The 11,640-nt window shown below is 52.8% G+C and overlaps 1 protein-coding gene across 1 annotated transcript in view; it reads right to left on the reverse strand.

Annotated features, from left to right (window-relative positions):
• The window catches only part of CR1 (complement C3b/C4b receptor 1 (Knops blood group)), a 32,719-nt gene extending 21,688 nt beyond the window's left edge, over positions 1 to 11,031 (reverse strand). The window contains exons 1-20 of the mRNA XM_075522034.1: positions 10,959 to 11,031; positions 9,727 to 9,909; positions 8,838 to 9,020; positions 8,486 to 8,665; positions 8,115 to 8,297; positions 7,283 to 7,465; positions 6,931 to 7,110; positions 6,560 to 6,742; positions 6,057 to 6,281; positions 5,567 to 5,758; positions 5,213 to 5,312; positions 4,784 to 4,869; positions 3,615 to 3,809; positions 3,048 to 3,227; positions 2,751 to 2,942; positions 2,480 to 2,579; positions 2,221 to 2,306; positions 1,451 to 1,645; positions 1,017 to 1,199; positions 489 to 668 (exon numbers count right to left, since the gene is read on the reverse strand). Coding sequence (XP_075378149.1) covers positions 489 to 668; positions 1,017 to 1,199; positions 1,451 to 1,645; positions 2,221 to 2,306; positions 2,480 to 2,579; positions 2,751 to 2,942; positions 3,048 to 3,227; positions 3,615 to 3,809; positions 4,784 to 4,869; positions 5,213 to 5,312; positions 5,567 to 5,758; positions 6,057 to 6,281; positions 6,560 to 6,742; positions 6,931 to 7,110; positions 7,283 to 7,465; positions 8,115 to 8,297; positions 8,486 to 8,665; positions 8,838 to 9,020; positions 9,727 to 9,909; positions 10,959 to 11,031 — 3,262 coding nt within the window. The remainder of the gene's footprint in view (positions 1 to 488; positions 669 to 1,016; positions 1,200 to 1,450; positions 1,646 to 2,220; positions 2,307 to 2,479; positions 2,580 to 2,750; positions 2,943 to 3,047; positions 3,228 to 3,614; positions 3,810 to 4,783; positions 4,870 to 5,212; positions 5,313 to 5,566; positions 5,759 to 6,056; positions 6,282 to 6,559; positions 6,743 to 6,930; positions 7,111 to 7,282; positions 7,466 to 8,114; positions 8,298 to 8,485; positions 8,666 to 8,837; positions 9,021 to 9,726; positions 9,910 to 10,958) is intronic.
• Positions 11,032 to 11,640: the final 609 nt, after the last annotated feature.

Here is an 11,640-nt window from a genome sequence, read left to right on the forward strand (position 1 = left end):
AAACACCCACTGTAGGGTAAGGCAGCCTTTTCACTTCTTTCTTTCCCATTAACTTTTCCCAAATAGCTAGGGATGCCAATGTATGAATTATGCTTCCATCCTATCCTCACCTCTCTTCCAGCTGTCATTTTTTTTTTGAGCTTATTGTCATCAAGAATGACCTTTTCTCACTATTTAGGCATTTACAGTGGTTAGTTTCCATCTGTGGCCTAACAGCTTGCTCTGGCCTGTCCGTGGTTGTGAACAAGATCAGGCACCAGTCTGGCTCTCTCTCTTTGTGGATTTATTTAAGGAGATGAAAGCTATACGTAACAAGGGTCTGAATGGGGAGTATGAAGATGGGAGGACAGATGTTTGCATGGTTGTCCTTTCCAGTCCCGGAGAGTGGCCCCTTTACCTCCAAGGTGAGGCAGTTGCATGCTGCCAGGTGCACTCACACAGTGGTTCAGAAGAAATCGCCTGCCACCCACCGCCTTATTTACACTTACTCTTTTCGCAGATGGGGACAGGAGGGTCCCACGTGCCCCCAAACTGGCACTGAGACTCTTGAGAGCCCTTCAAGGCGTAACCAAAATCGCATTCAAAGATAATGATGTCTGCAAGTCCGTACGCGGTCTCCAGCCCAGTCACTCTTCCGTTCTTGATCTCTGGTCTTTTGCAGCCGATTGCTGGAAGTGAAGAGCACGAGGCACTGCTGGGGACGGGAAGCCCATCCCGGGTGCGGAGGGGCACTGACCAGGGGCAGTACCTGCTGCCAAACTTTGCCATCACTGTCATGGCCATGTCAACATTATTGACTCCTATTCTTACACAAAATACCATTATTCAGCTGCACTTGTAGTCTGTCCTTACTGGGGGGCAGGAAGGGAAATCCACAGAGGCAGGTGGAGCTCCTCCTGCCTGCAGGAGCTTTGGCCTCTGCCTCTCACTGGAGATGTGGTCTGCAGCGATTAGACCAAGAGCCAAGAAGGAAGAAAGTGCCTGGGTAAAGGCAAAAGGAGCCAACACAAACATACCTTCACATCGGGGCCGGGGCCGGCTCCACGTTCCCCCAGCTGTACAGCTAATGGAGGCGTTCCCGATGAGGGAGTAGCCGTCCCTGCAGGTGTATTGCACAGCTGAGCCTGGAAGGTGGGTGTCCGAGGGCTGGCCGCTGTGCTTCCCGTTGGCGATGCTTGGAGGGGGAGGACACTTCACCTCTGTGAAGAAGAAGGAAAGGCAGATAAGAAATATGGACAGGGCAAGAAAAAAAAAATTAAAAAATCCAACCTTCAAAAACCAAAGGAGGAAGACAATTAATTCCATTAACTCCTTTGAATAAATATCTGTCATGTTAGCCGTCTTCCTATCAGTGGGTGCAACCCCCCACCACAGCCACGGTCATTCCTTCTGCCACTCACAACCAACTCTCGCCGGCGGGGACAGACGCCCGTGCACCGCAGAGCCCTACCTCCACACCGCGGCGGCGGCCCGCTCCACACGCCGTGCTCCCTGTCCTCCGTGGTGCAGAAGATGGAGGGCTCTCCGGCCAGCGGGTGGCCGGGGTCGCAGGTGTAGATGACCACGTCCGCGTAGGAGAAGGTGTCCATCAAGTGCCCGCTGTGTCTCCCGTGGGGGATGTCCGGTGGCGGATCGCAGACGATACCTGTGGGCGCATACAAGGTGGCTTTTAGCATCAGCGCTGCAGCAGCACGCGGGGTCTGCAGGACACGCTCGCTTCCCAGGAAGGGAACCGATGAGGATGAACCCGTCTCAGCGGTGATGCTCTCTGGATACAATGACCCAAATTATCTAGGGACAAACCCTGTATGGAAAAAATCACATGTGGGAAGGAAAACCTGCACCCTCCTGTGAGTCACTTCCCTGCTGCCCATGTCTGGAGGTGGTGGGACAATTCTTATCTCCCTTTCCATAACTGTTGGTGACACATGCAGAGAGAGACTGGCCACACCATTCCTACACATGACCAGTGAGAAATACTTACCCCAGTAACAGGGAGTTTAAAATATTAATGGTTTTCCCAGTTTGGACCAGGATAAATAAAAGACCTTTGGAAACATTTTCAGAAACATCCAAAACAAAACAAAATGAAAACAAAAATGAAAGATTTTACACATACAGTGACTCGAGAAATCTTTTGCAATAAAACCTTTGTCTTGAAAGATGTGCTACTGCCTCTTGCAAGCCATCTCCAAGGGCCTTTTGTTGTGGCCTACTTACGCTGGCAGACAGGAGCAGCTCCACTCCACGAGACACGTGTGCCAGAGACCTCGCATGTTCTCTGAGAGCCTCCAACCAACTTGTACCTGGAGTCACACGGAAGGATTTATTAATTTACATTAGGACACTTGAGATTTCTTTACAACCCTTGTAAGTGGCAGCCAAGAATTCTGAATTGGGAACTACATTCCTTCATGTAAAGCTAAAAATCTGCTTTACTCTCACTTGGCAGCTGAATTCAGCTAGTCGCAAGACTCACCCTTCGTCGCAAGTGTAATTCACTTTAGACCCGAAGAGGAGGTCCGTCAGGACAACAGCTCTGCCATTCTCCAGATCCCCTGGGTTATCACATTGTTTCCCTGGAAGGGAACATCAGCAACCATTAGCCCTCAGCTGCTCACTCACATCCCACCCAGGGATGCTGACACGGAGAGCGGACCACATGAAGTAAAGAAACCCATAAAGCCAGAAAAATGTGAAAATCCAGCCAAGCCCAACACTTTAGGTTCCTCAGCACTTGCAGGACGTACTTTTACAGAATTCCAGCGCCGCAGACCATGTCCGATTCCTGAGGCATGTGATGGCCGGCGGCATCCCCAGGTGCTGGGTGTACCCAGGCCGACACACGTATTCCACCGTCCTCCCCACGGGAAAGACAGTCTGGTTGCTGTACGGCTCCTTCAGCTCAGCAAACACCAGTCTGGGAGGTGCATTGCAGCCAGCTGCCAAGAAAGATAAGCCAGCCCAGTTGTTAAAGGAGGCAAGAAAAAGCAGATTTGGGAGAGCAGGGGGAGGGTTAACATTCAGAGCACTATTTGAACACTTGCCCTGCTCGCAGACTGGCACGGGTGGCTCCCAGGTGTTATTTAATTGGCATTGTACCATTCTGTGCCCGCGTAGAACATAGCCTGGCTCACACTCAAAGGCAATGGTGTCCTTGTGTGTGTAGGCAGTCCTAGGAGACACTATTCTCCCATTCTGGACCCGCGGGACAGGACATCTTGCCTCTGGAAAAGAAGTGCAGGTCCTCAAAACAAGCACTTACGCAGTGCGCAGAGCTGTGCAGCTGCAAAGCCACTTAAGAGTTGCAATCCCTTTTAAGACACAAGTCTGGAAATAATTTTCCCATAGATGATGTACTGCCTGCATCCAGCGATGTCAAACATTGAGGGAGAGACCCAAACCAAAAGGTGAGGCTGGGGATGCTGGAGGCAGTGGGGTGGTCCTCCAGCCTCCTCCCTCTGCCTGGCCACAGCTGCAAATCAGCCCATGCAAATCCTGCCCTAGCAGGCACTCGGGCAAGAAGTGCAATTGTCTGGAGGCTTCCTAGGCTTTCCGAACATGAAGCCGGGAGGATTGCACCCGAGTATGAGGACGTGCACACACAACCCTACCTCCACACCGCGGCGGGGGCCCGCTCCACACGCCGTTTTTCCCATCCTGGGTGGTGCAGTAGATGGAGGGCTCTCCGTGGAGCGGGTACCCGGGGTTGCAGGTGTATGTTACAGACGTGCCGAAGTGGAATTCATCCAGCAGCCTGCCCGTGTGCTTCCCATTGGGAATGTCCGGAGGCGGCTCACAGGGGATACCTGCAGAGGTGCAGAACAAGGCTTCTAAATTTAACAGCAGCACCAAAGTACTTTAAATCCCTCAGCCTGTGGGGCATAAACACGTGTCCTAGAGATGGAGTAACTGCAATGAAGTGACCTTCTAGCTGAGGCCTTGTAGGCAACTGGATCCCATCTCCCTGGTCAGCTATTTCCATGACAGTTAGAAAGCAGACCAGTAAGACAAACCTCTGTGGAGGAAACACCTACATGCTTTATCTTTTCTATTGTTTAAGAAATAAAAACCCAAATATTTCTTTTGTATCGCCTGTGTAAAATCCTGAGTTTTCAGCTGCACACAGTGCAAAGACACGCACAGGCAGAAATTTGTATGTCACCTTAGGTTAATATGTACCTGGAGAATCTGTAAAATGCTTTAAAATCCCAGAATGTGCCAGTAAATGTTTCTTACTTATACAAAACTGTCACCTAATCAGCAACAGTACTTAATCCACCGCAGAGAAACACCCAGGAGTAATTGCTGAGGTGCAGCAGAGCAGCTCTTTGGGTACACATCAGTTATCCGTGCTCATAGTGAAAGAGAGAGCCTGCAGTTTGGCACTTTGGGATCCCACTTCTGGCCCTCCCACAGCACTCTGCCTCTTCTTAGGGTTGTGCCTTGGTCTCTCCATGTCTAATAATAACACCCCTTAAGCTGAAGATAATATTTTCCCTTCCTCTCTTGTAATGGGCTTGTGACATTAGTCAGAGATGGGATACCCAAGTACTGCTGTAAAAGCTCCAGCTGAGACATTGCTTTCTATAATCCATTAAGCTTTGAGATCTTATACCTTTTCCCAGAACATTTTCTTATGACATCAAAACCTTCTGATATTTTTCATGCCCACAGAGCAGAGAAATTCCTCGTGAAAGCTTTGATTGGAGAGATTTGGCAGTCTCTGCTGGAAAATATTTACCGGATCCATGCAAACCCCCCGGAGCTGTAAGCTACTTACGCTGACAAGTGGGAATGTCGCCACTCCATGCAACACGTCCACCAGAAATCTCACATCGTCTGCTGGATTGTCCAATTAACCTGTGCCTGGTGTTAAAAGGATTGAACATTCATCCCAAGTCATTTCAGTGTAAGTTACTACCTTCTCCTCACCACCCCAGAAGGTGTGATCAGCCCTGGTGACAGCAAAGCTGTGGCCCTGAAGGAGCAGTTCCCTTCCTCGCTCAGCACCACCTTACCAATTTCACAGTATATACATGTATACATACGATAGGGAACACCTTATGTGTTCATATAGGTGCAGAACTCTACAGAGTGGCTTCCGTATATAATCCATTTATTGGGAAAGAATGAATAGGAGAAAGAAAGGGAGACTTACCTAATACATCTCTCCTTGCTGTTTTAAGGAGTAGCCAAAACCAGGACTTACCCTTCTTCACAGCTGTAGAGCACTGTTGACCCAAACAGGAGATCTGTTAGGAAAATAATTTTCCCATTCACAGGTTCACCAGGATGATTGCATTGTTTCCCTGGGGGAGGAAAAAACCTCATTTTAGGCTTCTCTCTGTCTATACCACAGTACAACAGATGCAGCTATTACTCCAGTAATCTGTCTACATTTCCAGTTACCCCCAAAATGGGTTTCGAATAGCATAAAGTTACATGGCTTTACTAGTCACATACTATTTGAACACCACAATAAGGTTAAGGTTTTTGCAGCATGGACAGAACCTAGCACCTATTCCTTCTTGAACAATGGACACCAAATCAAGGAGCTATTCACTTTTACAGAACTCTAGTGCTTCTGACCACACTCCGCTCTCAAGGCATGTGATAGTAGGTGACATTCCTGGGTGTTTAGCATATCCAGGTCGGCAAGTGTATTGCACAGTCTTCCCAACAGAAAAATCAATCTCATTTTTATGCTCCTCATTTAGCTCAGCAAAGTGTAACCTTGTAGGAGCACCACAACCACCTATTGAGAAAGAAAACAGACATGAGAATCAGGCAGGACAGGCATGCCGGGTGCAAGCACAGAAAGAACACTGGTAGGAGGAAAGACGTTTCGTTTGTCTTGCAAAATTGTTTATTTTGATTAATATAGCCATTATTAAACAAACACAACGTATTTTCCCAAAGGATACCAGAGGATCAGGTTCTTATTCTCAGGATATACTTAAATCTTCCACTCACAGGGTTTAACCACTTTTTTTTAACAGGGTTAGGGGACATAAAATAATAGTGTACCCCAAGGCAGCTATGTCACGATTTACCTGGAAGTTCAGGCCTATTTGAGAACTCCTGGTAATGGTACAGTCTATTGCAGATGGGAGCAGGAGGGTGCCAGATGCCATCCTCCTGGCAGAAGATGTTAGCACTGCCTTGCAGGCCGTAACCATCGTGACACTGAAATGTCACCATTTGCCCAGGGGCAGAGATAAGTCCTTGACCTCCAACTTGCCTTCCATTCTCTATATCTGGATTGAGGCAGACAGTCACTGGAAATGATGATGTACAGAAGTGATGTGCAAAAGGAGTCGGAACAAAACAAAGCAAAAAACCACAGGCTGTTAATATTGCAACAACAAAACCTACGTGACATCTACATAAACCTCCCCAGCCCCATGTTCACAATAGGAGGGCTTGAAATTAATTTATACCATGCAACACTTTACATGGGCTTAACCTTCTCTGAGGGTCTAGTTGCAATGGTCAGGGTCTGTGCTCAGAGCCACACTATGAGCTTCTTCCCCGAAGGGACAGACCACAGACTCACCTTCACAGCGAGGGCCGGGCTGGGTCCAGTTCCCAGACACTCTGCAAAACACAACGGCATTTCCAACCAGGTAGTAGCCGGGATCGCAGGTGTATGTTACAGCCATTCCCACAGTAAAAAATGCTTTGCCCTGGCCATTGTGATTTCCATTGCGGACCCCTGGAGGCATGGGGCATGGTCGGACTGCAAGAGGGAGACAAAGTTTAACTCAGTGAGAGGACAGCATGCAAGGGGAAGGCAGTCAGCATGATGCTGTGTTGACGGGTTAAAGCCCATCGTGGGAACGGCTCAGCCCACACACGCTGTTCGCCTGCAAGGAGCACCCGCCGGGCAGGGCTACCCCCGGGGAAGCAGCGGGCACCCGCACTCACCCCTCTCGCAGACGAGCACCGGCGGATCCCAGGTGCCCCCCGGCTGGCATTGACTCTCGTAGGTGTCCTCAGCAGCATAGCCAGTGTCGCAGTCAAAGTGAAGAATCTCTCCAGCTTTGTAGGTGCTTTGCAGCCCATGGACCTTCCCGTTCTGCACCTTGGGTGTCTCACAGCCAATTGCTGCAGGAAACATGGATGGCATCCTTTAAACTTCAATGCATGGGCCAGATCCTGCACACACAGCCCCCTCTCTTCTCATCGCTGCCAGAAGCCTGTCTGCACTGTTCCTACAACCTTGACATCCAGCATTCTTTCTGCCAGCCCCACACCTAGCAATGAAGCATCCACCCACCTTCACAGCGGGGCAGGGGCCTGCTCCACACGCCGGTCTCCGTGCAGTAGATCGACATGTTCCCGACCAGCTCGTAGCCGTCCTTGCAGCCGTAGTACACGGTCACTCCCCGGGAAAACTTGTCCAAGGACTGTCCGCTGTGCAGCCCGTTGGCGATGTTTGGTGGCCGAGGACACATCACCTCTGGAGAGAGAGGGGAAAAGCCCATGAGAGCATCTGGGAGAGGTGATGCCTGAGAGACAGCTCAGCTCAAACCCCTTGCACGTCAGACGTGGGAGAAGGTGAAGGGGGATGGCAGAGGGCTCCCACCCCAGGTACTGCTGGGTGTGTCCTGACAGCCAGCCCTTGGGTGCCCCGTCTCTCCTCTGACTTTTTGGGACAAAGAGGGTTGAATTGATTCATAAAAATCCATCCAGTCTCCTGCCGAAGGCTGTGTTGCACCCCATGCCTGTGCCTGGTCCCCAGCACCGTTACCGGCTGGCTCTCCGTGGGCGTGCTGCAGCCGGAGCACCGGGAGGAGGCTGCTGGCTCTGGAGACCCCTTTGCACTTGGTCTCACATTAAGTGATGTGCCAGTTCCTGGACATACACTGCGGGGTCACCAGCACCCAGCCTCAGTGCGAGAGGTACGGCACGTGCAGCCACAGTTATAGAAATACCTATCTCCAGATTCACAGATGTAAGCTTATTCTTTACATATTATAAAACTGTATACTTCATTAAAGGGGAATTGAGTCCTTCACTGAAGGTCTCGGTGACAATGGTCAGGGTCTCCCCTGTGCTCAGAGCCACACTATGAGATTCTCGCCCAAAGGGACAGACCACAGACGCACCTTCACAGCGAGGGCCGGGCTGGGTCCAGTTCCCAGACACTCTGCAAAACACAACGGCATTTCCAACCAGGTAGTAGCCGGGATCGCAGGTGTATGTTACAGGCGTTCCCATGGTAAAAGATCCTTTGCCCTGGCCGTTGTGATTTCCATTGGTGATCTCCGGAGGCATGGGGCATGGTCGGACTGCAAGAGGGAGACAAAGTTTAACTCAGTGAGAGGACAGCATGCAAGGGGAAGGCAGTCAGCATGATGCTGCGTTGACGGGTTAAAGCCCATCGTGGGAACGGCTCAGCCCGCACACGCTGTTCGCCTGCAAGGAGCACCCGCCGGGCAGGGCTACCCCCGGGGAAGCAGCGGGCACCCGCACTCACCCCTCTCGCAGACGAGCACCGGCGGATCCCAGGTGCCCCCCGGCTGGCATTGACTCTCGTAGGCGTCCTCTGCAGCGTAGCCAGTGTCGCAGTCAAAGTGAAGAATCTCTCCAGCTTTGTAGGTGCTTTGCAGCCCATGGACCTTCCCGTTCTGCACCTTGGGTGTCTCACAGCCAATTGCTGCAGGAAACATGGATGGCATCCTTTAAACTTCAGTGCATGGGCCAGATCCTGCACACACAGCCCCCTCTCTTCTCATCGCTGCCAGAAGCCTGTCTGCACTGTTCCTACAACCTTGACATCCAGCATTCTTTCTGCCAGCCCCACACCTAGCAATGAAGCATCCACCCACCTTCGCAGCGGGGCAGGGGCCTGCTCCACACGCCGGTCTCCGTGCAGTTGATGGACACGTTCCCGACCAGCTCGTAGCCGTCCTTGCAGCCGTAGTACACGGTCACTCCCCGGGAAAACTTGTCCAAGGACTGTCCGCTGTGCAGCCCGTTGGCGATGTTTGGTGGCCGAGGACACATCACCTCTGGAGAGGGAAAAGAAATTGCCCTGTGGGTCAGCCATTTGCCATTTTATGTGCTACTGGGACTGTTTGGGTAATACCCTGAATTCTGCTCAGTCTTTGTTCCATTTGCTGGACCAAAGTATTAGTTAACAAAAGGTACAGCAGCACCAAGACTACAATCGCATTGCAGCTGGAAGAAATTACTAATAATAGGGACAGCCCTGACAGGAGAACTCACAGGCACATCATGGGATTTGGCAGAAGATGCACATGGACATGGAAGCAGCAAGAGCAGCGAGAAGTTGTGATTACTTCCTGTTCCAGGAGGAAGATGAAAACATCCCACACATGACCAGAAGAAGAGTCACAGAAATCCCCCTAGGGCAGCAGATACTGCCATCCCCGCAGCTCGCCTACGGCTCCTGAGCGTGCTGGGGAGGTTACAGCCTCCTGCTTCACAGCAGCCCAGCCCCAGGGTTAACTTCTCCCCATCCCTCTTGGAGCCCAAGACAGGGCAGGCTGCAGGCAGCCCGTGTCCCACCCCAGCTCCTTTCTTCTGAGCTGGTTCTGTCTCTCTGAGAGCCAAGCTGGCAGCACTTAGGTTTGAGAAGAGAAGCGAGGAGGACGGATGCATCCCAGCTTTGCTTTCCCACTGAATTTGAGAGGACACAAGAGGCAGCTTTCCCCCGCGGCTGTCACCACCCACACCGCGCGCTGGGACACTTGCCCTTTTTGCACACTGGCAGAGGTGGGCTCCATCTCAAGTCAGCTTGGCACGTGCTTGTGTGGGAGCCCTGCAAGGTATACCCTCTATTGCACACAAAGCTGACGGTGTCCCCGATCCCGTAGAAATAGCGAGCAGCCGATAGTCTCTTCCCATACTTGATGCGTGGGAACGGGCATTGGGTAGCTGGAAAAGGGAGAGAAATAAAACATTGTTTACCTACACAGCTCTCAAGCTGTTCCTGCCTGTGGTGGCTGCCATGTTGATGGTGTCCATGCAGCCTGTTAATCCCCAAGTGATGGGATGCGGTGGAGGCTGCAGCCAGGGCGAATGCCCCCGGGGCTCCTCCCTGCACTGCTGGGGGACACCGCTGCTTCCTCAGCTGGCAAGAACTGGGTGTCAAGGATTTCACATCAATCACCTGGTGAGGTCAAAGCCTTTCATGGCCTTTCTGCATGCTTCTAACCCTCGGGCTGGGAAGCACACGCTCTGCGTCCAATCCGACCCAGGGAAATGCTGGCAGGACGGTCCAGGACTGACCGAACGGCACTCCACGGGGCTGTGCTACCAGGGTCACGCAGCCGTGTGAGAGAGCCAGGCAGGGGGTGCACAGCGTGGGCTGGGGCTGCCGTGCCACGCTGCCCACGGCACCACCACGACGGTGCGGGGACGGACCCGCGCCAGCGAGGGCAAAGCCTCTGCTACACCTTACAAGGGACCCGCCCGTGAACCTGCTGGTCTGCTTCCAGGGGGACCTGGGGGCTGTTTGCATTGAACCCCAGGAGAGAGAAAGAGAGACATGGAGAGGCAGTCATGCAGAGAGGCGGGCAGGCTTCAGAACCAAAACTGCAGGGAAGTAGCTTTTTCTTGACTAGGTAAATATTTGCACTAGATATGGTAAAAGAAACTCCTCTCACTGGTAATATCCTTTGGGTTACCGAGTAAGGGGCCACAGCTCTGTCCCTCTGAGCTGTTCAGGTGCAGCCTGTCCCTGCTGCACCCTTCGCGCAGCTCTGAGGTTGGCTTTCTGGAGAGCCACAGCCCTCCGGCATCAAACAGCACGCGTGAGCAATGACAGGGTCTGGCATGCCAAGGTCCACCTGGGACTAGCACAAGGCTCCTATCTGCCTCCACAGGGAAAAGCAAAAGGATCAGCGAGGAGAGGAGCAGCAATGAGGAAGAGGAGAGCCATGGGAGGAAGCCCCCAGAGCCGCAGACCTGCCGGTCTCCCTTACCTGGAGCCCCAGCCATGGTGGCCAGGAGCAAAGCGGAGCTGCCCAGGAGGCAGACGGTGAAGGTAAGCACCATGCTCTGGTCCCCGGTGCAGACTGCAGCTCCCAGGGGGGCTGCGGGAAGATATGGGCACCCCAGTTCCCCCCGCTGCCCCCCGCATACGGAAGGAGCCACAGCTGTGGGGCTTCCCGGGGCCGCAGGACAGGAACCCGTGGGCTCCCCGGCACAGAATGGGCGCAGCCACCACCCCGGGGAGGCTGCAGGTCCCACACGCTGCTTCTGCTGCTATTTTTAGGAGGGGAGGATGGGCCCCTGGGACCCACTGTGTGGCCCACGGGCATCTGTGAAAGAGAGGTGGGTGCAGGCACAGAGGTGCTGTTAGCCGAACTGTGCCCTCAGTAGAGAGCATCCTCGGTTAGGGGAAGTGGCCTGGGCTTTGCCCCAAGTCCCCACGCGGTGACAGCAGCCCTTCCCACGAACCAACTGAAAGGGCACAGCTTGCCCGCCCGGCTACGGGAAGAGCAGAGCCGGACATTCCCTCTTCCCACACACATGGGACTGGTGGCAGCTGGGGACACGTCTGTCCCTCAGGGCCATGGGTGTTCAGGCTGGGAGGTGCAGGGTGCAGCCCAGCCCCGCATAACACCCTGCAGCTGTGCACCCAGATCCTCCTGACCTGACCCG

Source organism: Mycteria americana, chromosome 20, assembly GCF_035582795.1.
Source record: "Mycteria americana isolate JAX WOST 10 ecotype Jacksonville Zoo and Gardens chromosome 20, USCA_MyAme_1.0, whole genome shotgun sequence".
NCBI classification, from domain to species: Eukaryota; Metazoa; Chordata; class Aves; order Ciconiiformes; family Ciconiidae; genus Mycteria; species Mycteria americana.